This window comes from Takifugu rubripes, chromosome 7 (genome assembly GCF_901000725.2).
Source record: "Takifugu rubripes chromosome 7, fTakRub1.2, whole genome shotgun sequence".
In the NCBI taxonomy this organism is placed as follows: Eukaryota; Metazoa; Chordata; class Actinopteri; order Tetraodontiformes; family Tetraodontidae; genus Takifugu; species Takifugu rubripes.
The window spans coordinates 5,423,113-5,438,897 of record NC_042291.1 but is presented as its reverse complement, the minus strand read 5'-3'; the positions used below and the strand labels follow the sequence as shown (position 1 = coordinate 5,438,897).

At 48.1% G+C, this 15,785-nt stretch overlaps 2 protein-coding genes across 2 annotated transcripts; both read right to left on the bottom strand.

Moving 5' to 3' along the window:
* Positions 1-1,824: 1,824 nt before the first annotated feature.
* On the bottom strand, positions 1,825-5,867 carry ctss2.2 (cathepsin S, ortholog 2, tandem duplicate 2). The gene is made up of 8 exons (XM_003965807.3): positions 5,717-5,867; positions 4,757-4,872; positions 4,566-4,688; positions 4,273-4,425; positions 3,715-3,939; positions 2,988-3,153; positions 2,791-2,893; positions 1,825-2,609 (listed from the first exon to the last, which is right to left on the bottom strand). The coding sequence occupies exons 1-8, from the start codon at positions 5,733-5,735 to the stop codon at positions 2,510-2,512; spliced, it is 1,005 nt and encodes a 334-aa protein (XP_003965856.2). The 5' UTR covers positions 5,736-5,867; the 3' UTR covers positions 1,825-2,509.
* A 1,035-nt stretch (positions 5,868-6,902) lies between these two features.
* Positions 6,903-15,148, bottom strand: ctsk (cathepsin K). Its single transcript, XM_003965806.3, has 8 exons — positions 14,999-15,148; positions 14,438-14,564; positions 13,260-13,382; positions 12,361-12,513; positions 10,724-10,942; positions 7,663-7,828; positions 7,430-7,538; positions 6,903-7,350 (listed from the first exon to the last, which is right to left on the bottom strand). Exons 2-8 carry the CDS (start codon positions 14,561-14,563, stop codon positions 7,251-7,253), a joined length of 996 nt encoding a protein of 331 aa, XP_003965855.1. The 5' UTR covers position 14,564; positions 14,999-15,148; the 3' UTR covers positions 6,903-7,250.
* Between the last annotated feature and the right edge of the window lie 637 nt (positions 15,149-15,785).

Below are 15,785 nucleotides of genomic sequence, written 5' to 3'. Positions count from 1 at the left end.
GTAAAAGGTCAGGGGGGTGTTTGAGGACTAGGAGGTGTTGGAGTGGTGGGGGCATGGAGCTGAATTAAACTTTAATGAGCAACAATTGTAAGTGCGCTGAGAGCAAAGGGGTGGTGCTGGTAGTCAGAGGGTGCGGCTACATCCGCTCACCAGGGAATAGAAATTAAAAATAAACGAGTTTGGAGGCACCTGCGTTGAACCCTGCTCCCGCCTCACATGGAATCAAAGCCGAGGTGACACCTTCCAGGTTTCTCTTTGTCTCCTCGATGGGGAGCCTAAAATGGAGACAGCTTGTTTTTATTGTGTGGAGCCACCTCCTGATCCTGTCAAGCTCTGAAGCCCCTCACTGAGCCAGGGACGAGGGAGGGGTCCAGCCTGGATGCTGCAGGTGATTGGCACTTCCATCTTAGCCTCCGGCGCCCCCTAGTGGCCGCTCTGCGAACCTGCCCCCCCAAAGCAAGCTTGGCAGCCGTTGCAGAGCAACTCTTGGGAGATTTGAACGCTCGCTCTCAGAACAAAATGGCCACGACGCTTTTGTTTTTGCTTTTTTAAACAATGTTTGAACCATGAAAACAACCAAAGATTGATGGGTAACTGCTGAACGGCCATGTATCCTGGGTGGTTTAGCAGTTCCCCGTCAGAGCCACTGTAGCACTCAGAGGATTCAGAGGAAGCACCGGTTGATTCCGCGTGCTGCTTATTTATGTCGCATAGAAACAGTATTTTGTTGGAACTGAGAAACTGACAGTTTTCAGATGGAAGTCTTTTTTGACTGTGAATCCAGCGTCTCCCCCCTCCCCCGTGTGTACATGAAGACTTTACCCATCTACCTCAACTGTGTGAGACGTCGCGTGGCAAAGATGTTCCTTAACCAAAGAATCCATCCCGACAGGGTGTCTGTCTCTCTCGTCTGTCCATCTGTCTCTTTCTTCATGCCTTTTTACTACAAACCAAATGTGCTGGAATCAATCCGTGACAGGAGCCTGAAGGAGGCCCCCATCCAGCCCCAGTTTCAAACCCCAGTATGCTAGAGTGTCTCATCCATCCATGTTCTGTGTGTAAATAGAAATCACTCTCAAGACCAAAAAAAAAGAGGAGGTGACAATCCAAGCAAGGAGGATCTTGCTGTAATCAACGTTGCCTATTCCTTGTTTTCCAAAAAAATCATTTCCTGGTACAGAAAAGCTCAAAGACGGAGCGCTCATCCCCACAGAAACACAATGGTTGGAGGAGACAGAAGCTATTTTTCCACATTTGTAAGCCACCCTCCCGCCCCCATTTCCCCAGAATGTTTAGTGTAGTTGGAATACTGTTCAATCCCACTGTTGTAAGTAGGAATTATTGAAATCCATCCAAAAAGCTTTAACGAGGAAGAGCCGAGGGAAATATTATATTTGACTGGAGTTTCCTCGGCTCCGACTCCGCCCACCATGCTTTATCGTGCCATTCTTGTCCATGTGTTAGACTTACTATTGAATGTGGCTAACCTACCAAAGGCTTTGAAATAAGAATTAAAAAAAGATGAACAACACTTTAAACGTCAATCATGGTGGGACATTTTGTATCAACAACTAAAGAAAATCCCTTTGAATACCTCATGTGAAAATTGTTTGTTGTGATGTTGCACTAAAAAAAATAAAAATGACCCATTTGTAACCCAACGCCGCGCCGCGTCCCCTTTGTTGAAGACGCCAGAGGGGCAAGAGGCCAACAAAACAAGAGCCTCTACCAGGAATTAGCATTTCTATGACAGCAGTATTGAAATATTTACATTGATCAACATCTGATCCAAATGCTAATCAGCCACCCGGGATGAGCCTGAGCCTCTTTACTGGGTCTCCATTTTTATTCGTTTTAACGAGTCGTACAGGAAAATGACACATAAACGCTTAAATCACAGATAGAAAACCCACACTAGTCACCATCAATGCTACTGAGACGCCACTTGGTAGCGTTTTGTTCACATCCACACCCAGAAACAGCTAATGAGGAGCCTCACGGTTTTAACCGTGATCCAGTCCGACGCGCCAGAGCATTTAAGACCTCGAAAAACGTAGTTAAGTCCTGTGCTCCTACAGCCGGCGCTTGCTGCCCGGAGGCGGTTCGTACAGGCTACAACGTTGCATCAGGATGGAGACGTTCACCAAAGATCCACATATTGATTTTGGCATTCCTTCTGTCCTAACATGCGAAAGCTAAATTGACCAACAAGCTGTTTTCCAACAGAGTCAATGGAAACCTTTCAGGCTGTTTTCATGGCAGATTTAGCCGTCGGACAGATCTGCACCCTCATCATCACCCAGGCTGGACCAGGACCATCGATAAGCTGATATATTGATCTTGGCTACACACACACACACACACACAACATTAACTTGCTGATTGTAGTTTAAAAGTCTCCATGTAATCTCTTATTTTTAAAAAGTGGATTAAAATCAGACTAAATCGGCGCTAAATTCTCCCTGTAAACACAGAATTTCGAGCAGGTCCCAGGTCGGCCCGTCTGTGGTCACATGATGGGGAAGCAGGCAAACTGAGCGATGCCGCACTGGTCATTCTTGTTTCGCACCATCCGGATATAGCCTTTGTCTCCAAACTCAACTCCCCAGCTGCAAACACAACGGCTGTTAGCATTCGCTGAAGATTGGAACGGGTTATAGATTTTTCTGTAGACCATCAAATATTATTAAGATGTTTCACGTCATGCTTGCAGGCGACCAGCAGGGGGCGCTACAGCCAGTTAATACGTAGGACCTTCCCAAAGATTAGCCTGGTATGCTACCGTCTCACCTGTTCTTCACCAGCCAATAGTCTTGTCCGTTGAGCGTACCGTAGCCAACGGCTAACACCGCGTGGTTTATCGTCTGGCTGCAGCCGGGGTCGTCGTACACCCCTGAAATGGGCGGAGTCAGACCAAACACCACATCAGTCTCCCGTGACCCCGCCTACACGTGAAGAAGAAAACCCGTGCCGCGGTTGCAACCCACCGCTTTTGTAGAAGTAAAATTTGGGCTGCTTGGCATCGATTGCGACCGAGATGGGTCCGATGGAGGCGACCGCTGCCTGCAGGTTCCCTTCGTCCCCCTGAGTCAGGAACCGGTACTGGGAGCAGTTGGCGGCGCGGAACGCTGGGTTATAGTGGCACTGCTGCACCTGAAGGCAGAGGCAGACGGGATTAAAGCCAGAAGGAGATGGAACGGGGCATTTACTCAAATTACAGGAGTATTTTTTAGTTTTCTGCAGTGAAATAATGTTTTAATTACACAAGCGGTGAGCCAGAATCTAACCTCGGAGCTTTCCTACAACATCTCTTCTGATTGGCTAAAAACTCCCTCCTCCGCTCAAACAGGAAGTAAGGAGGGCCGGCAAGTCTACCTCCTCCCTTCTGTATCAGGTTTACATGAGATGTGACTTGTGTGGACTTGAGAAAGCTAGGTATCCCACAATGCACTTCACCTTAGCCAAATCTGTACTTTAAAGTCCAGACGCTCATGTTCTCCAGATGTTTATGGAAAAAGAGTTTGAGCCAATACTTTAACCTGAAACATCGCTAGCATTGTCTTGAGTAGCTGTTTGATACATAAGAAGTTATAAGAGGCCTGTGTTTAACCTTTCAGCTAACATGAAGAAAACTAAATTAACATTATTTTACAATCAACCCTCCGATATGAACCAAGACACTGGAAAGGGTTGGGATGGTGTCCCATCATGCACCTGTCCTCTGTAGGGATACGACGCCTCCGAGTCGATGCCCTGGTTGTCGATGACGTACTGGAAGGCTCTGTGCATGTAGCCGCCGTTGCAGCCGTGGTTGCCGTATTTGCCCGAGCAGTCCACCAGGTTCTGGGGGCTCAGGTCGACCAGCCTCCCCGTGGTCTTGGCCAGCTGCCCCTCCAGGGCCCCCGCGGCGCTGAAGGCCCAGCAGGAGCCACAGGAGCCCTGCGGTGGAAGCAGATTCCGTTATTGCCTCAAAGATCCACAATTCCGTGTTTGGCAGCGAGACGAGGAGGTTAAAGAACTCTGCGGACTCGCGGGACGTTTCCCGGATCCTCAATTCAATTGAAGGTGTTGCACGGAAAGGAGATCGATATTTATGCGTCTCCGGTTGACCGGGGCTCATCGGCACAAACCAACTTTTCAGGATTCTCCTCTAAACCTGAGACTACCTCCAGCAAAAGGGTTTTTTTCCTTCTGTTTCAGCAACACTAAAGAATATTTGAGCACTTAGATCCGACTTTAAGTGATAAAACTAATCACAGGTGAAGGTCTCACCTGTTTCTTCACGCTGGTGACCAAGCCTTTGTCCCTCCAGTCCACCGTCTGTGGCAGATCGGCTCCTTCCGAGGTGACGAAGATAGACTGCCCCCTCTGGCGCTCGGAGGGGGGGGTGAGCGTGGTCAGGGTCGGCAGGATCTCCTCTGCATGCTGAGAGGAGCAAGTTCAAGTTTAAAAGCAGACAAACTCTGACCTTTGACCTCATTGCTGATGAAGAAAAGCCGCCGTCGTCATCATCATCACAATAATAATCATGAATCGATGTCCGTCTGGGTCGGCGAGCGTCTCACCAGGTCCCCCATGTGGTTCATGCCCAGCTCGTAGGTGTGGAGTCCCATCGAGGCCTCCAGGTTGTGCATGTTAATCAGCCTCAGGTTCTTCTCCCACACTTCCCTGCGGCTTCCCTCCTCCACCTCCAGACAGAACACAGAGGTCACGAGGTCATCGTGCATATGGATTTTGGCCTGTTTCAACGCCGTACCTCCGACTCGTACGTCCTGCTGTGTGTCCTCTTCCACAGTTCCCAGTGGACGTCCAGAGTGCTGTCAAACGCGGCCGCCGCGCCGACGCACAGCAGCATGGCTCCCAACATCAGGCCTGAGGTCAGAGGTCACATTAGCCTGACTATAATTCCTTCACCTAATTTATAACCATTTATAACCAAGGAAAGTAACATTCTGTGCATTCGAGGACAAAAATGGTCTTAAATATATGAACAGTTTAAACCTTGGTGCTTTTTAGGATGAGCTCATAATGAAACTTTTGGAAGAGGACCTTTAAAGGGACGAGCTCACCCAGCCCGTGTGGGCAGGAAGTGGGTTCAGAACGCAACAGTCAAGAAGCAACATTGATTCAGCTGCTTCCGTGTCCCCATCAGAAACTGCAGTTCCTTAAATCCGTTATAGATAAATTGAGGATCAGCAAATTTAGTGAATGAAAGATGTCACGCGCGCGCGCACCCCCGCACGAAGCACCTTTGATGATTTCACTTCCTCATAAATCTAAAACTCAAGTCAGCAATTAGAAACAAAGACCAAAGTTGTTGGAAAAGCAGCTTTCTTATTCAAATACGGACATTTGAAGGTTCTGTAGACGTTGTTAAACTTGAATCCTGTTTAAATCAGTAACATCAATTTCAATCTTACAGGAAACTAGAACACAAAGTCAAAGTGACGCAATGAAGCAATAATCTGCGATTATACTGATATAAGATTTATTCTATTTACAGATGTTCAGTTAAGCAGTTAAAGCTCAAAGTGTTTCATTAGCATTACTTATTTAAATGTATTATTTTACATTTTGTCGAAGAAACAGGAGGAAAAATAGTTAAAACGAAAGTAAAAGCGAGGCCAAAATTAGTTTTCCCATAACCTCTCAGGTTGCCACAGAAGCCCGCAAACCTGAAAATCGAATCATTAATCGATGAAAGTGACCAGTTTACCTCCGATCGTCGCGCTCATCGCTGCTGCTCCAACTGCGGCAGGGTTTGGTTTCCTGCTTCTTATTGCTGAGACTGGGGTCACGTGACCCGCCGCGCCGCTTCCTCCACGCGAAAGCGCAGCTCGCGCGCGCGTGTGGGGCAGCACCTGAGCACGTGCAGGTGCGTCACAAACTTAGAAACGTTAAGGACTTTTAAAGGCGCAAAAGATCGAAGCTGATTAATTTAAGATGATTTTAACAAGAACATTCATAATCTGGGGGGTCGCCCTCGCGGCGGGCGCGTGATCTGCAGCGTCAACGATCAGAAGCGAAAGTGAACGTTTAAATAACGAGATCAAGAGAAAAAAGCCTGGTTTAGGCAGCACAGCAACGAATTTATTCTGTTTTAAAGTTTCTCATGTTGAGGTCAGAGATCACTGAAAATGTTTGCCTTCAGCAGGGGGGTCACGACCTTTAAAAGCCAGTTGGAAGGAGAAGAGGCGGGTCGAGAGGTGGACGCGGACCTGGCAGGAGGCTGGCCCGGGGGGTCGGGAGGTTGCAGCGTCCAGTGGCCGTTTGCCAGATGTTGCTGAGTTCAGGTGTGTGATGGAGGGATGAGCAGCTGGAGGAGGTCAAAGCAGCAGAACTGTGGAAGTCTTCTTCCTCTAAATGATGTCACCTGATGGCCGAACATGCCCGATTGGTTAAAAATGGCTTATCTGTGGCGGAGTCACCTGTGGAACCTTCACCTCCGGTGATTTCTGGGCTGATCTGAGATCATTTCTGCTCTCTTCGATGGTGAAAAACCAGCGTTTACACGTCTGACCCTGAAATTTTCTCTTGAACCTGCTGGAACTATTTCTGCGCTCCACATTTCTGCTTTTGCTGCCCACAGGGCGAATGTTGGGGAGGTTCTGTTGAAAGGGAAGCCACGATGTGTCCTCACGTCCTGCTGCAACGGTCCAGGCAGAAAGAAGAACCTCATCCAGCCTTCAGCTTCAGTCATTATGAGCTTTTAAATGTCAGTGCTGCTACAGAAGCCCAGAACAGACAAACATGTTTGGGCTCGTTAATGTTACTTGTTGGCGCCAGGGGGCGCCAGATCGCACATCTGCAGGTCAAAAGTGTGGCTTTAGACGCCAGGGGGCGCCAGATCTCACACATTCAGCTCGTCAAATCAGCTGCTGATCAGAAATCGATCCAAACAGTTTCACTTGTAAAGTGAGTCTTTATTTGCAGAAAACAGTTTGATTGAAGTTTGATTGAAGGAAGAAACGAGAGAAAAGGGAGAAAAGGAATTCACAGGAAGGAGAAATGCTGGAAATTATTCAAGAACTGAAAATGTCATCAAAAACCCTGGAAATATGTACATCCCGTGTGCCAACAGTCACTCAATAAACTCAGCGGGTGACTTTAAAAAGTGCTTAAACAGGTCAGGAAAAGCATCGCGGCATTCCGATGTCCAGCTCCGGAACGCTAGCCTCCGATCTGACTTCCTGTAGTGGTGCTGGAGGGTTTCTGTCCGCAGTAGTCTGAGCCTCCTCGTCCCTCTCTCCTCACACCAGCGGGTAACTGGCCAGGTTGGCGATGCCGCACAGGTTCCCACGGTTACGGGCCATCAGGACGTACCCGCCGTTGCCCCAGTTTGTGCTCCAGCTGTGGACGGGACAGAGAAGAGAAGAAGATGACGGGGGGGACATCGCCGGTGGCCTGGTCTGGCGCCGTCCTGACTCACCTGTTCTTCACAATCCAGTAATGCTGCCCCCTGCTGTTCACGCCGTAGCCCACCAGCAGCACGGCGTGGTTGATGTTTTCAGGGTTACAGTTGGGGTCATAGTAAACACCTGAGTGGGGGAGGAGAGTCAGCACCTGTGCTGCCTTCAGGGACCCTTTCGCTCTATTTATTCTCCTTGTCAAACCACTATTTAACCAGCAACCGCTGATTGAAGGAGGAAAGATCTGTCTGACCTTTACTGTAGAGCTGGAAGGTGGACAAGGTGGCATCGATGCCCACGGCGATCGGCCCGTGTTTAAACAAAGCGTAGGCCAGCTGCTTCTCGTTGCCCTGTGGAACCTCTTCGTAGCTGCTGCACTCAGCCGCTTTGCCCGACTCCTTGTACTGGCAGGACTGCTCCTGAACACAACACGCACGGCAAAACAGCAATTAAACAAAGCATGAATTATTATCGTTAGCATGGCGACTAAAGCGTCGCCCTCTCCAGTATTGGCACCACAACAAGATGTTTACAGCCCAATGACGTCTGACATAAAGCTTTTAACCACGCTAAAGACCGCTAGCAGCGTTAGCTCAGCACTGTGATTTCACTGTCATGTGACATATTTGATCGCATGCAGCTCGACTTCCTCTTATGAAAAAAGAGGAAACCAACAGAGTTCCCACTTCAAGATTTCTGCTAAATCACCTTTTATTAATTTCCCTGTGTCATATCTGTGAGAAGAATTATTGTTGTTATTACTATTATCGTTTCAATGCTATAGTAAGTATAGTAAGTAGATTTAGAATGTTTAATTAAAAGGAATGTATGAGTGTTTGAACCAAGTATTGAAGCTGTTAGGTACCCAGCACTGAGAGGTACCATGTTCAAGGACACGAGGAAGTCGGAGAAGGAATCATGAGGTCAGATTGACATAAATCTTGTGTGCACCAAATAAAAGAGCGAGCAGCAGACGAACGGAGTTGAGAGAGGAAGCTTGAACTGCTCGTCAGCTCTCCCTTGCAAGGCCTCCTGTTGTTTGTGTGGTTGATCTGAGTCTAGTGAACGAACAGCGCGGGTGACCAAACATCACCCTCACAAAAATTGGTCCTTCGAGCCGGATCCCAAGACCTGGAGAGGAGCGCCGTGGGACGACCGAACGCCGAAGTCTGTGCACAGCCGGAGTCAAAAGGACGTCCGAAGTGAAAGACCTTTCATCACGAGTTGACGGAAGGCCGGTCTTCATCCCTCCCAGGGCGACCATCTCCAGTGACGGGAAGAAGGCACCAAAACAACTCAGAGAGAAACCATAGAGACAACGGAGTGAGTATAAGACACGAAAAGCGCTACACGGAATATACCGCGGTATTGCCTGCCTGGCCATCAGGAGAGAAGCAGAGGCAAGATACACCCGCCTCCTCGGAGGTAGAAGCTTGGTGTATACTCTCCTGATTAAAAAAGAGGGGTTATAAGGCCACGGCGGAGGGACTGAACTAGATATCCTGTAGGGATTGAGGGTTGTTCAGTCGGGAGATCAGGCGTCTCCACTCAAATACATAAAAACTGATGAAATAAAGTGCAAACATGGGCAACCAACATTCCACAAAAGGTGCTGAATTCGAAATTCCAGCATCATGTAAACACATGGAAGACAAATATCCAGGTTCATGCTCATATGTTCAGCTGTGGATGACTAAGTTCGATTGGGATGGTGACTTAGACAGGCCAGGCAGTTACTAAGAAGTTACCATACTAACGGTACTGAAACCCAGCAAGTCCTCATGTGTGTTAATGGCAAGAAATGGGGCACTGTTAGAGGAGATTGGGTCCCAGTGGATCCAGCCACTCAACAACCATGGCAGCCTGGCAGCCAAGAACTAAATGACAGACTTGACCGACTGTACGAGCGCATGCGAACTACTTTTACCAGACGAGCTGACTACAGCGCCATTACGGCCACAAGACAAAAGACTGACGAAAGTTTTGAAGACTATAGCATGAGAATGTTCCGAAAAAATAGTGGAATTCCGTATGCGGAAGAACCAGAAGGTCCCTACCAACAGCAGTTAAAGCAAGCTATACATGGGGGATCAAAATCAGAGATAAAAACCTGGGTAGAGAGACAATTACCGGTAGTTGATTTCGGAACTTGTAACCTAGGCCGCTATGAACAACATGCTATGCATGCTGAAAGACAATGCCAAAAGAGTAAGAATCAATCAACAGGCATGTTTTTCAATGCCAACCCTCTCCCAAGCCGAGGCCGCGGACGTGGGCGAGGCCGAGGCGGAAGGGGAGGAGGAGGCAATTTCAGTGAAAAAGATCAGTGTCATTATTGTAAAAATTATGGACACTGGGAACGTGATTGCAGAAAGAAACAACGTGACCAGAGAAACAATAGAGGACAGCAGCAAGGTTCTAATCCACCTCAACAATGACTAGAACCAGAAAAAGATGTCACAAAAATTAAAACAAATCAGGGCACAAAATTTGACCAATTTGAAAAAGAAGACTTAGAAGATGTTTTAGACTTAGAAACCATCTTCCTGTTTGCTGAAGGCAAACCAGAAGTACAACTGACCGTGTTAGGTAATTCTTTAACATTCTTAGTGGACACGGGCGCAGGTAAATCAGTAATTAGAGATCCAATAGCCCTGGCACCAACTTCTACACAGATTTTTGTGAGATCAGCAAATGGTCTCATAACTAAAGAAAGAATGTCAGTTCCTGTAGATGTTTGTGACCCTGTAAGTGGAATCACACTTAAAGCCCCTTTCGTGATCTCCACCACATGTCCCGTAAATCTGTTAGGAAGAGATCTTATCTCTCAGCTCCAATTAATGATTCGTACCACAGCCGAAGGAATGTGGTCTGTAGATAGAATGATTAATCTGTGGGTAAGGGAAGGAGGGACGTGCAGTAAATACTGGTCACTCGACATTCCCGAAAAGCAGCCCCCTCCATTTTCTGACCCAATCACTATGATACTGTATATGGTAAAGCTCTGTTCTGATCTGACGGTCAGCTGCTTCTGTTTCTGTCTTATTCAGTCTTTTATGGAAGAGTGTGAGACTGGTCACATGCCTACTGACACGAAGGAGGAGCCATCTTAGCTTAGCTTAGCTTCCTGTTGTTTCTGTTGAATAATGTGGTTTGTGGCCTGTAAAGTTCAGACCAGCTGATTTAGCTGAGAGATAAATGTGTCTGTGGTCACATCGCTCAGGTCCAGGGTCCTACCGGGACCTGGGTCGGGATCCTTCAGATTCCCGGCCGTGAGACTTTAGTGCTGCAGGATCAAGCTGAGGATCTCGTACCTGTGCGACGTACGGGTAAGATGCCTCAGAGTCGATGCCTCTGTTCGTGGCCACGTATCTGAAGGCGTTGGTCATGTATCCGCCTCCGCAGCCATCGTTCTCTTTAACGCAGTCCACCAGGTTCTGGGGGCTGAGGTCCACCAGCTTTCCCGTCTTCTTTGCCTGCATGCCCTCAAGGGCCCCGGCAGAGCTGAAGGCCCAGCAGGATCCGCACTGACCCTGAAGACACCAGCACAAGAGAGTGAGCGTTTCTTTCAGGATCTGTGCACATGTAATTACAGATAGGTGGCCACCGTAATTGAACTATACACTACAATTACAGCCACAAGCTATCTGCTAACAATGGGCACTCTTAAACACCCAGGAGAGCAAGAAGAAACTACATCAAATTACTCATAATGACGTTGATTCACATATATATTTCAAGTATGTTGAAGTATAATAAAACTCTGGCTCTTTAGATTGATGTGATGGTAAATGAAACAAATGGAACGCGTCAATCAATCACGTGACTAATCAGTTAAGACTCTTCTCTTTCGTCTCCACAGGGGGGCAGAGTTTCACCGTTTAACATTTATTGTAGACCAGCGTACGACTGCTTTTTCTTAAGTGTGACGGGTATTAAACACAACAGTGACGCTAAATATTTAGGATTTAGGGTTGAATCAAGCGGGGAGAGTGTCGGAGGAGGAGGAGGCAGTGTTGTTAGCATGGAGAATGAATTCTGTTGCGTTCTTAATGCAAACAAAGCATGTCTCATTAATGGCTGCAGTTCTACATCTGTCCACCAGGGGGCGGTAATTCACAACCTGAAAATCATGGAACATTTATTCCTAAAGCATCTGGAGTCAATAAAAGTGTTTTCATGTGTTCAGGACAAACGCCCATTCCAGATCAGCTGATGTGAATATTGTTCTGAGAAAACAGCATCAGCATCATAATTTTTAGTGCCTAAACGTTTTGGAATCTTGTCAATTTAAAGTTAATAGAATAAAATGCAGGCACTGCAAAAGGAAGATGTTTGTGTGAAAGAGATTATATTAGTGTGTATGGGATGAGACCAAAACATCCCGGAGCCAGAACCCTGACTGATGAAGTGCCAGGTTGTGTGTATTTAATGAAAAGTTCCTCAGCTGTTCCCGAATCAGCCATTATTAGATAACAGCTGATCGTTCTAATCTGCCTGCAGGCTCAGAACGCAGATGCATCATACTCATAACTTCCTGTTTACATTTGTAAAACCCATCTGTCTCACTGTCTCAGAGCCACTAATTGTGGTAAATAAACCCAGATTGAGGTTTGTTAGGAAAGAGTGGTGAACTGGGAGTGGTTCCTCATGAAGAATGGAATGTTCCTTCACTATACCACAGAAGTTAGCGGTGTTAGCTCTGTCTTGTCTCCATGGTGACGTACAGACAGCGATCTCCACCAACCCCACCTGTCTGTGCTTATTCCTAAAGGTAGTCATTGTTGTTTATTCTGGAACAGAGGAACTTTCACTCTGACTTCCTGCTTCGGTGAATCAAACTCAGACTTTTAGGAACCACTTCTGTTGGAGTCTCTGACTGATCTGTTGTCATGGAGACACAGAACCTTACTGATTCCAATCACGCGCTGCGGTGTGTAGAACGTCTCACCTGGTCCTTCACCGCCGTCACGATGCCCTTCTTGCGGTAATCCAGATGTTTGGGGAGCCTCTCGATGCTGTTGCTCAGCGCCATGGTGACGTTGCGCTGGTCGTTCAGGGGAACCAGCAGGCCGGTCATCTTCTCCAGCACCTCCTCGGATGTCTGTGGGGACAGTCCACATGTGACTGGACAGCAGCACGGCTACAGCCACCTCTGCTGATGTGAGGAAGAGTCACGGATGAAGATGTCGGAGATGTCTAATGCTCCCCCTGACCGGCCACCAACATGAGCTGAAGGTCTGCACAGCATTTCTGCAGCAGCAGCCAATCAATCGAGACATTTTTGGGGGGCTGAGAATTCTTTTAGGGGCAGATAAAGGAAACGTGAGTATTAAAGTTGACCTTCTGCCAGACAGGACAACACATATCAACACCAAACCATCAGAACCCGGTCGCTCTGATGACCCCCGCAGAGGTGAAACTGGCTGCTTCCCTGAGGAACGTGGCTCGATCGGCGCTGATCGATCAGCAGCGCTGGAATTCCTCCACTCAGAAAATTAATTTAACTTCTGAATTCAATCGATGACAAACAGAACAAGAGAGGCGCCATTTTCAGGCGGACGGGGGCGAGCAGCTTTGTCTGATACTTTGTCCAGATACTCAGAACATGAATGTCACAGTAATAGAAAACACATGACGGGGGTTTTATTGGGGAGCAGAAACACGTTAGCTCGTTGCTAATTGCTGCTGGTTTACAGGCACACCCCCTGGGACGTTAGCCACGCCCCCATAGTTCAAACTGGCCCGTTCATGGTCTCCATCCTCTAACTTTACTGGAGCCAGAGACATTTCTGAGACACGCGGTCCACATGGTGGAGAACAAAGCAGAAAGAGACGGGAAGGGCTCACCATGTCCCCCAGGTGGTTCATGCCCAGCTCGTACGAGTGCATGCCCAGCGCTGCCTCCTGGTTGTGGGCGTCGATCACGTTCATGTTCTTCTCCCAGACGGCCCTGCGGATCTCCTCTTCACCCTGAGACAAACAGACGTCCTTACATCTGAGGGCCAAAACCAGCTAATCTGGGCAGATTAGACGAACCCTGCAGCACGAACGCTCGTTTCACCGATTCGACCGATTAGTTCGTTAAATGTCGTTAATTATGGAGCAAACAAATACTGGCCTAGATGTTAATCTGCATTTAACTGCTGACTTTTATTCAAATGAGCCCAGCTCCATTTTCTTGTCCGGTTGTTTTGTAAAGAGAAACACACACACACACACACACACACACACACACACACACACTCCGCAGACCTCTGGGCCCATGTGACGGCTGAAAGCAGACAGATGCTCGGCCGGAGCGACGGAGGGAAACACTTTGATTCTTTCTCTTTTAATAAAATCCTTCCGTGCAGAGCAAAGAGGACTTAAAAACGTCTTTAGTGTGGGATGGGTTCATGTGAGGAGCGCCCGATTGGCTCAGGATGGGAACGATAACAGCTGTCGATCCTCTTTGTGCTGCTCAGCTCTCCAGAACTGGGGCAGCCAGACCCACAGTGGCTGCTCTCCCAGTCCAGACTCAATTTTACAGGAATTCTTCGTCTCCAAGGAGACGGAGCGCCTCCAGGGGAGCGTCTCTGGCGGTGTTTCTGAGGTGCGCACCAGCGGAACATCACAAAGTACATCTGTTCCCAGACCTCTTGATTCCCTCTTGAGGAATTTGTCGAGGCTGAAACTGCACCGTCAGGGTTCCGACAGAGACTCCAGCGTTCACGTCCACCAATCAGACGACGGCAGGAAGCTGGAGGGCACCCTCCCAAACCACAGCTGTTATGACAATTCCAGCGTTTCCGTTGGTCGTAATGAACAGCGCAGCGCTGCAGAAGCTTATTTAGCAGGAGGAACTGAGGCCGCGTCTTTAGCATTTTAAGGGCCGGTGTTTTAAGCAACAGCAGCAATAAAACAGCAGAGAAGAACAATAAATGCAGTCAGAGGGAAGAAACAGTTCTATTTCAGTGTGGCCTTAAAGCAGAGTCCACATCATCCACAATGAAAGATGGGATCGGCCTTTCTGTGCTTCTGCTCACCTGGGTGGCGTATTCTCTCCTGTGGGTCAGCTTCCACTGGTTCCACTGGCTGTCCAGGAGGCTTCGGTCGAAGTGGGCCAGAGCCGAGGCCGCCAGCAGCATCAGCACGGAGAGTCGGCACAACATCCTGAAACATGTTCATCTTTTACTGGCGCTGCTGGCGTGGACAGGCATGGAGAACGGAGCGGACGGAGCTGAGTCAGCACATTCAGAAGGGCTTTTTCCTGCTCTCGTGTTCAGAACCAAGGGCTTCCTGCCATCTGCCTTTCATTGAGACCTCCTCTGGTGCAGCCTCATCAGGACTTGTGCTGCACCTTCAAGCACGAGGTGACTAAAAAGCATTTAACAGCAGTGGAGCGTTTCTGAGCTTCTACGTGGTCCTCCAGAACTCTGCTGGGCCTGAATCACTCAGTGACGTTTCTGATGGTCTCCACATCAAAAACATCAAGAACCTCTGAAGCTGCTTTTGTTTCAGCCTCAGTGGAAACTTTAAAGCTCTTGGCTGCTTTGATTCATTCTTAAGATAAAAGTCTTCAGAGAAATGAAGAATGAAAAATGTACCTGAAATCTGAAGTCAAAGGGTGGAAGAGCTGAATCTTCTGGGTCTGGATCCTCTGGGTCTGGATCTCGGTCTTCCTTCAGTCCCAAAGTGGCTCAGTTTATGTAGCTGTGAGCAGAGGAAGTGGTGGGAGGAGTTTTAGTTTTCCTGGCAGATGAATTTCATCTGGTTTCTCTATTGATTCCCAAAGCAGATGATGTCAGGTGTCACGTTACGCTCTGAGCTGTGCTGCGTTCAAGAGCCAGAGCTCCTCCACTCCATCTCTCATAAACATCTCCTCTCTCCTCCAGTCTTGCGTGAGCATTAGCGATTAGCCCTGATGTGACGCAGATCAACAACTGCGATTCTGACTATTTACCCACAAAACCACCAGAAAAGTAACTTAGTCGAAATCATTATTAAATCATTATAAAACGGGGCTAATTTTGTTATCAATAACATTATAACTCCTACTTCCTGGGTGTTGAAGTTAAGGCACTCAAATGGGCTGTTGTTTGTGATTAAAAGATGAACGAGCTGAGTTCCGCCATCATCTGATAATTCAAACTTAGACATCGCGTCACCGTGGCGACAGGTCGCATGAGAGCGGGACTTCCTCCTCCTCCTCAACCGTGTGTAAATATGAACAATTGTGTGACTCCCGCGGTCACGCTAACATCTCACATACGCAGTCATCCTCTAAATTTAGGAGGAGCTCACGGGTCACATGTGCTGAGGCAGGTTAGTCACACATGTAACGACCGGGACCTTCAGAGGATCTACTGGAGGAGCCAGGTGAGGAGGAGAGGG